The 13,352-nt window shown below is 42.5% G+C and overlaps 1 protein-coding gene across 9 annotated transcripts in view; it reads right to left on the bottom strand.

The window, feature by feature from the left end:
• Window positions 1–9,429: 9,429 nt before the first annotated feature.
• The window catches only part of CAMTA1 (calmodulin binding transcription activator 1), a 1,668,879-nt gene continuing 1,664,956 nt past the window's right edge, over window positions 9,430–13,352 (bottom strand). For 7 of the 9 annotated variants that reach the window (XM_075605007.1, XM_075605006.1, XM_075605009.1 and 4 more), the window contains one exon: window positions 9,430–13,346. In XM_075605007.1, coding sequence (XP_075461122.1) covers window positions 13,314–13,346 — 33 coding nt within the window. In that variant the 3' untranslated portion in view covers window positions 9,430–13,313. The remainder of the gene's footprint in view (window positions 13,347–13,352) is intronic. The other 2 variants (XM_075605012.1, XM_075605015.1) reach the window with 1 other exon arrangement.

Below are 13,352 nucleotides of genomic sequence, written 5' to 3'. Positions count from 1 at the left end.
CCTTAGGCAGGTCTGCAACCTCGCCTTTCACCATTATCACCCAGCACACAGCACTTCCACTGCAGCAAGGGATTCTGGGAAATGACATGCAAATGAGCACACAGTGCCACTTTTTGCTTCAAAAAACATTTTTCACATGGTTCCCTATAGGCTTAAGCTTGCTGCATGGTCACACACATATATATATATATATATATTTTTTTATAATAATTGTTTGCATATAAACAGTGTCTGGATTCTGATTATAGGGAATTGAATACTACTATTTGCTTTTTATATGCAGATTCATAGGGGAAAGAAAGAAATAAGGCCCGCATCAGCTTAATGCAAATTAATTTAGATATAGAGGTGCAATAGGGATAGAAAGTATGTATATAACAAAGAAAGAGAAAAAATATCCCTTCAGAATGCACTCGGAATATCGTGAGGATGTATAGTTATTATAATTATAGTTAAAAAGTAAATTTTATTGGTAATTCTAATAAAAATAAACAGAAAGGAATTGGTAAAACAAGTCCGTGACCAATTCCCAAAACAACACACGCAACAAATAACTACACAGTGTTGAAGCAGTGGTAGAACTAATTTAGTTCCTAGTCACTGCTGAGTAGATTATTGTAAATTCCTTATATTTAATGGGAATGGAAGCCTATTAGTAACTAATATAGTTTACTTCAACCAGGCTTGTAGAAAAGTCATAAGTTTAATGCCTTCTTATCATAAACTCAGGATCCAACAATGAGAACCTGAGCACTAAATCCCAATTTAGACATTCAGGTGAGACACTCCAGCTGGAGCTCACCCCACGAGGATTCTAAGGAGTGAAGGGATTGGTGTTGGAGGCCCCGCAGCGTAGGATCTGACTGTTCCTTATACGACAGCTACACCTGGTTGCAGGGGTTCCCAGGAAGGTATACACATGCACCAACGGTTCAGAGGGGTAGCGCTACCTCACATTTGGGTGGGACTTGCTGGGAAGGATACCAGGTGTATTGGTGCCACGGCCCTCTCAGTACTTTGGGGGAACTACCACATGTTGGGTGATTTGGTGCATATTGTGGGTACAGTTGTCACTGTTATTACATGTGTGTATATGTTAGTATGTGTAGCCATGTATCCTTTTTGGCTACTAATCTGCCCTGTCTAACACATAAGCCCTGGTACCAGTGCAGGCAGTGTTAGGGTTAATCCGGGGTTTCCCCTGCAGTAAGCAGCTCCCTTGAATGACAGGGGGGCGGGCTAAGGCCTGTGCACTGCCCAATCAGGGGCTCAACCTTGGACCTTCCCTCTGGTACAAAAGGGGTTGCACAGCCAAATTTAGAGAGTTCTCTCCAGTTCTATGCTTAAGTGTGGAGTCAGGGTTGTCGTCACCTTCCTTCTCCTCCCTTAGGGGAGTGGGACAACTACCTCCTATTCCATCAGGGAATAGGGGAAGATCAAGGATAGACCCTTGGGCCCAAGCCTGGGGGTGATTCCAGGGACCATCCAAAAGAGGAAAACAGTGCTTCCAGTTATATGCTGTATTCGCTGTTAACGAATAAAGCTGTTCCAGTTTTATATATTCTGGCCTGAGACTGCAATTTAGCGGGGGGGGATCAGAAGATAGTTCTGCTGCAGGGATTGCATCCAGTATTACAGGATCCTGCTGGAGATGGAGGAGCCACACCAGTGAGAAAGGATTAACCATCACCCCAAAAGCCTGTCCTGTCTTCTGCACTAACACCGACGGAAACTCAGCGATTCTGTGAGCCAGCAGGTAACCATCACAACACACCGTGTAATAGAGGAATCGCCCAGAGGATGGGGGAAAACCTGTTACATGTGTTCAGTAAACAGTAGTTATATACTTGTGTGTGGATTATTTATTACTGTGTATTGGTTCCTGTGAGGGGTTATCTCGACAACGCTGGGATCCCTCATCGGTGGAGGCGCTGCACTGCAAGGAGAAAGAGCTCACCCCAGACTCCCAGAAATGGAGGCTTAGGCCTCCTGTGAGCATCAGGTACAGCAGCACGCGTAGTCACCCACATAGTTCCCATAGGCACAGGGAAAGGGGGCTACATTTGGAGGTGCTGTTGAGATTCAGACCTGGGATGCCCGAGATAGCAGAATTAAATTTAGGAAACCATATTCGTCTGCGGCCCCTGACTGCCAACATAGTGCGACTATATCGTGAGTGCCATTCCGAGGCCGATGTCCAAGCTCTGATTTCGGGCCTTAACCAAAGCCTATAACACTAAGGACGACCCTATTGCGTTGCTGGCCCAGTTCCATGCCCTCAAACAAAGGGAAGGGGAAGAATTATCTGAATTTCTTCGACGGCTGCAATTGGCACTGTGGACCTTGGTCAACAAGAAGGTCATCCGCGTGCCTGAACTAGATGACCATCGAACCAAGCAATTCCTGAGAGGAGCGTCACTCACACACCCCCTCGTAGCCAGGATCTGCTGCACTCTTTCTACCTAGAACCCTCCTAGCTTCGAAGATCTAATGGACCAAATACAGGATCAATAGGTTGTCCTCCAGTTTCATACTCCCAAGACGCCCCGGGAATCATCCAAAGGGGAGAGTAAAGCAACTCCATCGAAGAAGTCTAGTGCGAAGGAGAATCCTGAGGAAAATACTCCCCGGGGTCCCTCAAAACAGACCCCCTCAACGCCTCGGAGCTCGGCCTAACCCTGGATTCAATGCGACACAAAGTAACCGTTGCTTTAACAGGAGGCCACTTCGCACGGGATTGCCTGAAACCAAATACTTCCACCCCAGGAGCCATAGCCTTCACCATGCAGTCGACAGAGCTGCCGTCCACATCCTCGGATAGTGCCTAGCGTAGAAGAGGAGCCCCAATCGGACGCCTACAATTGAGTGGGACCTGCGGCCATACTACGAGTACTAGTGGAGGGTATCTACTCCTTTGCTTGATACTGGGTCTCAAGTGACCACCATCTACCGACCATTCTACAATCTGCATTTAAAGCATTTGCCTATGTAGTCGGCAGAAAAGTTGAAATTGTGGGACCTTAGTAGCGAAGACTACCCCATTGATGGCATGATTCAAGTGCGGTTGAACATACCGCAGCTCAATACCAACAAATCCCACCCAATGGAAGTGGAAGCCTTGATATGTCTCAAGCTCCGGGAACATCCAAATTCCCCCATCATATTGGGGACTAACGTGTCACGATGTGCTCACCACAAACAAGGCACGACCGCAGGGTCGAGGTGGGGATGGGTATAAACACCACCCACAGCCGCGTGGGCATGTCTGGAGTGTTGGAGAGGTACGGATCGTTGCAGGTACTATTAGCCCGGGTCCGGGTTGGAGAGAGGAGAATAGTCGTTGTGCGGGTGCCGAGGTCAGGGTAGGAGAGGTGCGGATTGTCGTAGATAGCTGGGGTCAGGAGTACAGAAGAGTGGAGTGTAAAACAAGCCAGGTCAATAACGGAGAGCTCCGAAAAGAGGACAAGACAAGACTGCAAGGCTAGGAAGCAATGCACACAACGGAACATAGGATTATGCTCAGCCAATTTGCCAGTGGGGCAGCTGAGCATAAGTACGAGAGAGCAACCAATGGGTAACCTGCAGCGTGGAGGTGCGTCAGCAGCGTGGACTGTGGTTGGTGAATCCGGAGCAGGGATCATGTGGGATAAGAATTCCTGACAAGGTCTGAGGAGGCGGGACCTGTGTGTGCCAAAAGCTTGTTGCGTGCGTGCGTGCGCCGCGCACCCCCGACATCGGCGTGAGGACGCAAGTCGGAGGAAGAGGCATTAAGCCTGCAGCGGGGAGCGCATGCAAGCCGTTTGTGGGGTAATCCCCGAAGAAGTGGCGTCCCCACCAGCGGTGGAAGCGGGGAAGGCGAGACCCTCGACAGCGGGCGGAGGTGAGTGGGGAGCGCGCAGAGGGTGACGTGACTCCCCGATCCTTACACAACGCAGATGCGGTGAGAGCCCTGATCTGGGTCTACCTGCAAGAAGCAGGTGAACTACCACTCATCTCGTCGAATTCGCCCTGTATTCAAAGAGGAGTGCCATAAAATCTCTGCCCAAGAAGGATTCCGACAGTTCTTGAACCTGGACAAGGGGTTGACAGAGATTCCACCAGGGGGAGTGAGGCACGTGGCTGCTGTACCTAACTACCTGGGCCCCAACGAGGCCAACTGGTACTTTTCATTAGAGACCACATCCGAAGAGGACGCCAAGAGAGTGTTCCAGGTAGTACCAGAATTGAAAGACTGGAAGTCTGTACTCCCTCACCGTTTCAAGGCGACCATACAGAATATTTCGCCCACTTTAGACAGTTTGATGTCAGTCAAGCCCTGGGTCGGATATACCCGGTTACTCATATGGAGTCCCTGACTCATGTGAACGCGGCTACCGTGCGGGAAGCCCCTCCTGGAATGCAGTGCGAGTTCGGGGAATTGACCGTGAATTGGAAGAAACGGCTAAGCGACAAGCCACCAAGATGGATGTGGGCTTCAGCAAGAGTGCTCAACACATGATCCAATTGAACGACGCCACTCCATTTTGGGAGTGTTCCAGATGCATAGCCACCAGAGATGTGGAGGATGTGAGGGATGTCCTGAAGGAGATGGAGCTCACACTGCGAGGAGGATCAGGACCCTTTAGGAGAGATGGGATTTGTGTTGCAGGCCCCGCTGCGTGGGACCCGCTCCAACTCACTAAGCCAAGCAGCACCTGGGTACTGGAGTACCCAGGCAGGTACCCAGCGTGCACCTAAATCACAGGGGATAGCACCCTCAGTACTTTGGGGTAACCACCACGTTGGGTCATTGGGTGTATACTGTGGGTACTGTTATTGCCGTTATTGTGTTAGTATATGTATACAGTAAACCTTAGTTAAATACATTGTGTGGTGTATTATTCTTTACTGTGTATTGGTTCCTGTGAGGGATTATCCCGTCAACGCTGGGATCCTTCATAGGTGGAGGCATTGCCTGCAAGGAGAAAGAGCTCAACCCAGGCTCCAAGAGGCGGAGGCTTGGGCCTCCTGTGAGCAAACAGGTACAGCAGCACGCGTAGTTGCCTGTGTAGTTCCCTTAGGCATAGGGAAAGGTGGCAACATATGCTAGGGCGGGGGCCTAGGTCCTACTCCCATACAATATGTGGCAACGATATGCTAGGCCGCTAGTGTAGAGAGCTTGGTGGAGATCAGACAGTTTGACACAACATGTATTTTTGAATAACAGTGGCTTGTATGAGTTTGATCCCACAGCAGCACATCAGTGATCCTCAATCGGGAGGATCAAACACTTATCATGCAACACAGGTTATACGACAATACACCAACATGTGAGTCGCGGCACGTTAGTTTCTCAATGTCTCTCCTTAAGTCGTAAGGACCCTTTGTTATTAAGAGACCCTTTATAGTAGCGCTTATGTGTGTTAGGTTCGGCCTTACTTATGTAGCAAAGACTTGAACAGGAGCCGGTATGTGTACTGTGGTTTGGGTGGGGTTCCCCTCAGGGGTTACTCACGACACCCAGAACACGAGCAGCTGATATGTGGGGAGGACTTTGACTGTCCTATCTGTGGCCGTTCCGAATCAGAAGATCTGCAGTCGTTCTACTCAAATGCTGCTCTTGACCTCCAACCTCACTGGGATAGTCACGCGATCCTCCTGGTGCCGGAAGCTCTGCTCGAACATGGTCAACTGGGAACTCTTAAACTCTCCTTCTTTAGCCACTCCCCCTCTGGGTAACAAATCATGTCAAACATTCCTTATTAATTATTGTCTGATTTATAGGTTATACAAAAAGGATTATAAATGGCACACCACTGTTTAAGGAAAATTAGCAAGGTGTTAGCTTTTGGTGCTCACCTTCCGTTGATCCTGGCGTCCCAAAGCTGGATCCTAAATACTGGCAAGGTAGGAGAAAAAAGGAGCACACAAAATATAGTGGTATCAAAAGATTACCAAATGTATTAATGCATCAGAGCTAAATGTGGTAACGTTTCAGGACACAAAGTCCCTTCCTCAGACCAAACACCTCAAAAGTGACAAACAGTAGCACATCTATATATACCCCCAAAGGTCACAATAATTACCTTCCTGAGGCAACCCCTAAAGTGCAGGGCTGCATCCAATCTAACAACCTGATTGTGCACGCCCCCGACATCTGATGTCACCGCGCGGCGCCGCGTCATGACGCACGTGACGTCACAACCCGATGACGTCATTCGGCCCAGCGACGGCCCCCAGGAGGAATGAAAGAAAGGTGTGTCCTGTAAACAATCAAAAGATGTCTGCCCACAATGACTGACGGCGTGAAGTGGCGGGACGTCATGACGCACGTGACGTCACAGCGTAAATGCGCAATGATGTCTGGTTGCTAGGGCAACAGACAACAGAAGACAGGAAAAAACATAAAAATACATAAACAGAGTACATTTCTTAATGATAATATAGCAGGACTAATCTTGAAGCATGGAGATGAGCAAATAGTAGTGCCATGATGCACCAGTGTTGCATTCTAATGTTGTGTCCATTTAAACAGTTGCTGGCAGTCCTTTTTGAAAAGAAGTCCATAAGTATGAGAAAAAAGCTGGAAATAAAATGAAACTTTGTTAGAGCATATTGCCAATGTTTGTGAGTTTACTGCATGTTTTCTTAGGGCATTCTTTGTGGCAAGATAGACAACCCACAAGGGATGGATATCCGTTTCTATACACATATACATAGGAACAAATTTGTTAGAGTAACCTTGGAATATTATTGAGTATAGGGCAGTGGTAGATTAGTTGAGAGACCCTTAGCGGTCCTGGTCCTATTGGGGATCATAACCGTAGCCCCGTATTGGCCATCCGCACAGAGCTGGGTCTACTTAAGAAGCTGACCCGTTATTATAGGAACCAGTGAAGCTCCAATCTTTCATTCATACCCCTAGGGGCAACCGTATCCAGTGTATGGGTCCACTTTGCCTCTTTCTGTAAAAGAATTCTTTCTCTATCCCCTCCTCTATGGAGCTATGATACATTAGCTGCGAGATGTTGTGTCCTTTTTCTCGAAAGTGTCTTGCCACTGATGTGTCTGATAATGGGTTTCTGATGTTACTCTTATGTTGTGTTATACGTTACTTAAGTGAGTTAATAGTTTTCCCTACATATAACATCCCACAGGGGCATTTTAGTATATACGATATAAGAACTTAGGCATGTGTAAAAACCATTGGTTTTAAATTGTCTCCCCGTATGGGGGTGACAGAAGTGCTCCCCCCTTATTATTCCATTGCATTGTATAGAGCTCCTGCAAGGAAAGGTGCCGAATTGGGGTTTTGTCAAGAAGGTTTGATGTGCGGTTTTCAGTAAATCGGCTTCGACCACTCTATCCCTGATGTTACGTGGCCTTTTATAGGCAAAAATGGGTGGGTCTTTAAACAGGTGGCAAATTGTGGGGTCACCTTGCAAGAGGTGCCAATGCTTTGATACTGCTCTCTTAATTTGCTTTGAAGTTATACTATATGTAGTCACAAATGGCACACCTTCCCTTCTTGGCTTAGGGTTCTGTTGCAATAATTCCCCTCTAGTGAGATGGTCTACCTTAGTCACTGCTTCCTTGATAGTTTTACTACTATATCCTTTGTTTAGGAATTTCTTCCCCATTGTTTCTAACCGCATGGGTAACTTGGTAGTGTCTTTTACAATTCGTTTGACACGAACAAGTGGGCTATAGGGTAGGCCTCTCTTTAGACCATGTGGATGGAAGCTGTCTGCTAGAAGCAGACTATTACTGTCAGTAGTTTTCACATATAAATCAGTTGTTAATACATTTTCATTAAGGGATACCATGACATCCAGGAAGTTAACCTCTGATCTGCTATGGCACATGGTAAACTTAATGGTACTATGGCATTGGTTAATATATGCAACAAATTGCAGCAACCTGTCCACATCACCTACCCACACCATAAACACATCATCGATGTATCTCTTCCAAATATGTATATTCCCTGTGTATTCATGTCGATTCAATATGAAATTAGCCTCAAAGTCTGCCATAAAGATGTTTGCATAGGTGGGGGCCATATTCGCCCCCATCACAGTACCCTGGACTTATTCATAATAGATATGGTTATATCTGAAGTAGTTCTTAGTGAGAATTAGTTTGAGGAGTGTGAGTGTAAGGTCAGTTAGTGGTTTTGGGAGTATGCTAGGCTGTAATGCCTTCATTGTGGCTTGTAGGCCATCCTTATGGGGAATTGCCGTGTAGAGGCTATGTACATCTAGGGTATAGATATATATATATATATATATATATATATATATATATATATATGTAGAGGTATCAGTACCGTGTTAGCCGAGCTTCAATAATCAAAAAATAAATAGATGATACCGTTCTGTGGCTAACGAAATGCTTTTATTTGTGCAAGCTTTCGAGATACACTGATCTCTTCTTCTAGCGATGTTACAATGAATGAAGCAAAAGGTATACTTAAAAACAGTGTCTTTACTGTGGGCTCTCCATTCATTTTTATTCACACTGATACACATACACACTCTTTCTTCACTTGCTTTCAGTAACCTTTTGACACCTCTAGCCATAAAACACATCCACACCGGGGGAAGGAACAGCACAGATTACATTCCAAGAGACACTGTTTTTAAGTATACCTTTTGCTTCATTCATTGTAACATCGCCGGAAGAAGAGATCAGTGTATCTCGAAAGCTCGCACAAATAAAAGCATTTCGTTAGCCACAGAACGGTATCATCTATTTATTTTTTGATTATATATATATATATATATATATATATATACACACACACAAATGTATTTATATATTTTTTATCTTTTGTCTCTCTCTATAATATATAAAAGGCGTTCTTTCAGAATGTTCATCACAACCACAATCACCTTTCCATCGAGACTCCTTTTTTAAATTGTATTATTCTTTTAAGAGCACATTCCTCTTCTCTCACATTCCCTCATTTGTGGGAATTAAGTATTACCATATCAAACAGATATTTTAATATCAGGGAAAGATGTTTGGTCCCCATGAAGTTAAGAGTGCTATAAAAGAGAAGCCCTGTGGGAGATGGGCAATCCTATGTACCCTGATTAAACAGGAACAGTTGTTGCAAAACGCGTTGGATAGTGGGGCTGTTAATCTGTGGCCTGGTCACATTATTGACCCACGACTCTGGCACTGTAGAATATCACAGAGGTCTGCACAGTAGTAGTGGAGGAAGATTCTGCACAGGGTCTTCACTAGCGTCGGAGGAGGACGGGGTCCAAGAGTGCAGCCTTGTTGGACGATTCATATGTAAGATATTTCCTAGTGAGTGAATATTGGATTTTAACTCTTCCATTTAACAAAGGGTAACACAGGATATGTTGTTTTTGTTGTATGTGTCTTTGCTGTAATTACACTATTTTCTTTTAACCAAGGTAGGAAGAATGCACAACAAATTAAAAACACACCAGATATGGGGAAATTTAATTCATTTTTAATTTACAGCAGAAAGAATATAAAGCATTCAGAAAACATTTTCCATATTTTAAGGGCAATTCAAAACATTTTGCATGGTTCCAGCAGCTGAGTTCTTTAACAGATCCATTGATTTCAGTGATGTTTTACATGCACAATTACAAAAATAAAACTTACAAAAAAGAGACATCTATACTAGCTTTACATGCAAGCCTTGGGGACCCCCATTGGCGCCAACTACTGTGTGGAACTGCCGTAAGCGTGCAACCATGTAGGGATTTCACGTTATATTCTTTATTTCTCTCACACAGTACAGATGATTTTTTTTTTTTAATGTTCACATTTGAAGCAAAAATAAAATGCGGAGAGACAGGATAAGGTCAACAGTTACGTTTTATGACGGACTCCCGGCACTTGGGAAATGTAATTTATCCCATCCAAGTAAACTGTTTGTATGCATCTTACATTCAAATCCGAGATTCACAGCCAAGGAAAGGTCTATAACAAAAGTTCAGCTTTATCAGATGTCCTTTATCCGAAAAGCTCAATGCATCTAATGCACTAGAAGAGGCCCTATGTCTGCGGAGTTGGTACAGCAACTTGGAAAGGCCCTGCATGTTACTGAATCTGATAACATATCAACACACTGCACAACATAAACCTTTTAGTACAAATATACAGAGGATACAGCATTAAAACTGAGACCAGTACTCTTGCTTGGGTGAGAAATAGGTACATTCTTCATGAAAAATGGAATATAAATTTACATTTCCAGTTAACAAAATTCCAAAAGTTCTTCTAATGTTAATACATAAGAGCAGTGTAGTTTATTCCAAAAAGGCATTTGATATGTTTTGCTTTCCATTCCTCGTGAATACATAATAAAATACATTCTTTTTGGAACACTCAATGTCCCATCAAAAAGATCAGTATATAACTAGTTTTTAAATGTACAGACTATTCATAATGGTGCGTTGTGCGTGATCTGATGAGTAGTATATAACATATACATCAGTGTTCTCTTCCTATCTGTACATCTCATGTGAAAGGAAATGAACAGTTTAAAAAAAGGCAGCAAGAGTTCTGGCCTCAGTGTTTACTTTGAGCTTCATTTTCAAACCTTCATCTTTAGCAACCTGGTTAAAAGTTTCTTACATATGCACATTGTGTAAGCTTTACATTTGACTTCTCGGTATAAAAAAAGTATACAGTAGAAACTGCTTCAGTTTAAGGGGTAAATGGCTAATAAACCCTAAACAGTACTGTTTCCCCTACAATCATTCAACTAGTAGATTGTATTCTAAAAGTTTAAACAAGTATTGGCAAATAAATGCCTAACGTTTTAATACTGTACCACACTTTATTTTTCTCTTCCATTCAGATATCAGATTATCCGATCACTTTGGCTTGTTTTCTGTGTGGAAATAACCATATACCATGACACCCCTACAAAGACCAGTTTGCATCTTTTTTACTTTTTAGACTTTTTATTATTATTTTTTTGTGTGCAATTTTTATTTGACATTTTCTGACTTCCAGCAAGGAGATGTGAAAATGTGAAACATATTTTCTACTTTCGTACTATTTAATTTTTTTTTTTAACTCATTTTTATTTTCTATTTATGTTCATTCTACATGTTCGTTACTGGAGTGAGTGTATGGTGTTAAGCTATATACGTATTTTTTTTTGTTTTGTTTTTTCATGAGTATCTGCTTTGCAAATGTAACTTAATTTTCTTAAGCGATATAGCATTCACATTACTTGGCACCATTGGCAAAAAAAGTCAAAATGAAATAATCTTTTGGTAGCCAAAAATCAAATGTAAACATATCCTTTTAGTAATATTACTCGGCTTTTTTTTTTTTGTTTTCCTAAGTCTAAATACAGTAGCTCTTTTTTGCAGTTTAGTCATGCTTTAGCAAAATGTTCTTCTAAAGAACATTTAAAATAAAGTACTCTTATAGTGAAATAAAGTTCTTGTTCCATTTTACAGACCATAGCCACTAATGCTTTGCTTTTTTCATTTCTTTTGTGTTCTTGATTTCATGCACATATCTCTTTTTTTCTTTTTGTTTTAAAATATATACAGTATGTACAAACAATACATCCACGCTTCCTCAATACATTCCAACAAACTATACAAATATTAATTCTCTCCAGCCATGTTATTGACCCGCGTCCAAATATATCATTTCGTTTAAGAATAATCTCTTTCAAATATTATTTCTCATTTCCATCCCTACCTTCTATATACAGAATTTGCTCAAGGTTTTTTTTATGAGATAGCCCAAATATACTATTAACTGGCCAGCACGCAGCACCACTTTGATTCTTAGGTGGCAAAATGTTCAGGCAATGTAAATGCAACCCTTATTGGGCAGTATAGGCTTAAAGGTGACCAACAGACGTAACATTATATCCGACAGCTATGATTATAGACGCTGTAGCTAAGGGCTATAATTATGTGAATATAAAAATAATTATGAAAAACATGTAAGAAGAAAAATAACTTAGACTAAGTTTGAGAGCAGACCCCTCCTGTCCAACCCTTTACAATTATTAGTGTGCAATATAATCTAATAATGAGAAAAATGTACATACTTTCAGACACTTTCAGCTTCTTCCATGTAGAGAATGGAGACTCCAAAACATTGTTGGAGGTGATGACTTCTGCTCACTCACAATATCCCATAATAAAGGGCAGAGGGCTAGATTTGCTCAAATGAGGCAGGGGGTTGGGTCCTGGAAGTGTATGTACATACTAATTATCATTATACAGGGCACAATAATTTTTGTGCGGTGAGTTTCATTTTTTTCTCTAACCAAACTTGAACTGCTACTTTAAATAGGACTAACATACCATAAATGTTCTTCTCTTTGTTGAAGCTGACATTTACTATTCTCATTTACTGTTTGCATCCAACTTAGCAAACATTCACACAGTGGATTCCAAACCTTTATATTGAAAATATAATGCACATATGCATAGATATGTCTATATACATAGCTAGATAGAGGGGCAATTGTTAGACAGCACATCAGAAAGTTCTTCAAAGCAACATAATGGATGGGTAAAGAGGATACCTTTTATATTTAAAAAAATATGTGCCTTCAAGCTGTCATATCAACAATTTGTTAATACACACTGAAAGAATGAGACACATGAAGAAGGGACGTGTGTTGTCTTGGAGTTCTGTATGTGAAACATCAGCTGGTTTCAATAATGTTCTAAACATAAGCATATATATGCGTATACATTGCATATAGGGTGTATGGAGTTGATCCCTTTAGTGCTGGAAATAAAAGAATCACCCCCAGTACTGAAGGGATTACATAAAAGACAAAAGGCAGGCTAAAAGTATATGATCCAAACCCCTCCATTTCTTCATGACCGTTACATATTCCGTGGGCTCAGCTCCTTGTGAATGATTGATGGCTCTGGGTTTAGCATTCATGCGTTGCTTGTGCATTTCCACCATTCCTCAATAATTTTTGGTATAATATTTGTACAGTTCCACACGTTATTTGAATTCAGCCCTATGTGAATCACACAGCTCCCATCTAAGAGCTGGGAGCTACTCACCAACGCCTCCTCGTGCCTTCCCCCCCCCCCCCCCCATGATTCAACAGAAGATTAAATTCCAAGATGTCTTGCTGAACAAAGCAAAAGTTGTCCATGAAAGTGCAAATGCAATGACCAAAAGATTACTGTTAAAATCCTGCAGGTGATCTCTCGAAAACTGCAGTGTTTTTTAATTTTTTTTTAATATCTTTTATTTATTTGTTGCACGTCTCTGCTAAAAACAGAAAATGAAAACAGTCTGAAAAGCGCTGTCACATTGCTAAGGGACGCTGTTGTACATCTTCAAGTTCCTTGGCCTTTTTCAATTCTTTCACTCTGGAA

Source organism: Ascaphus truei, chromosome 6 (assembly GCF_040206685.1).
Source record: "Ascaphus truei isolate aAscTru1 chromosome 6, aAscTru1.hap1, whole genome shotgun sequence".
NCBI lineage: Eukaryota > Metazoa > Chordata > Amphibia > Anura > Ascaphidae > Ascaphus > Ascaphus truei.
This window is presented reverse-complemented; position numbering and strand designations above follow the sequence as displayed.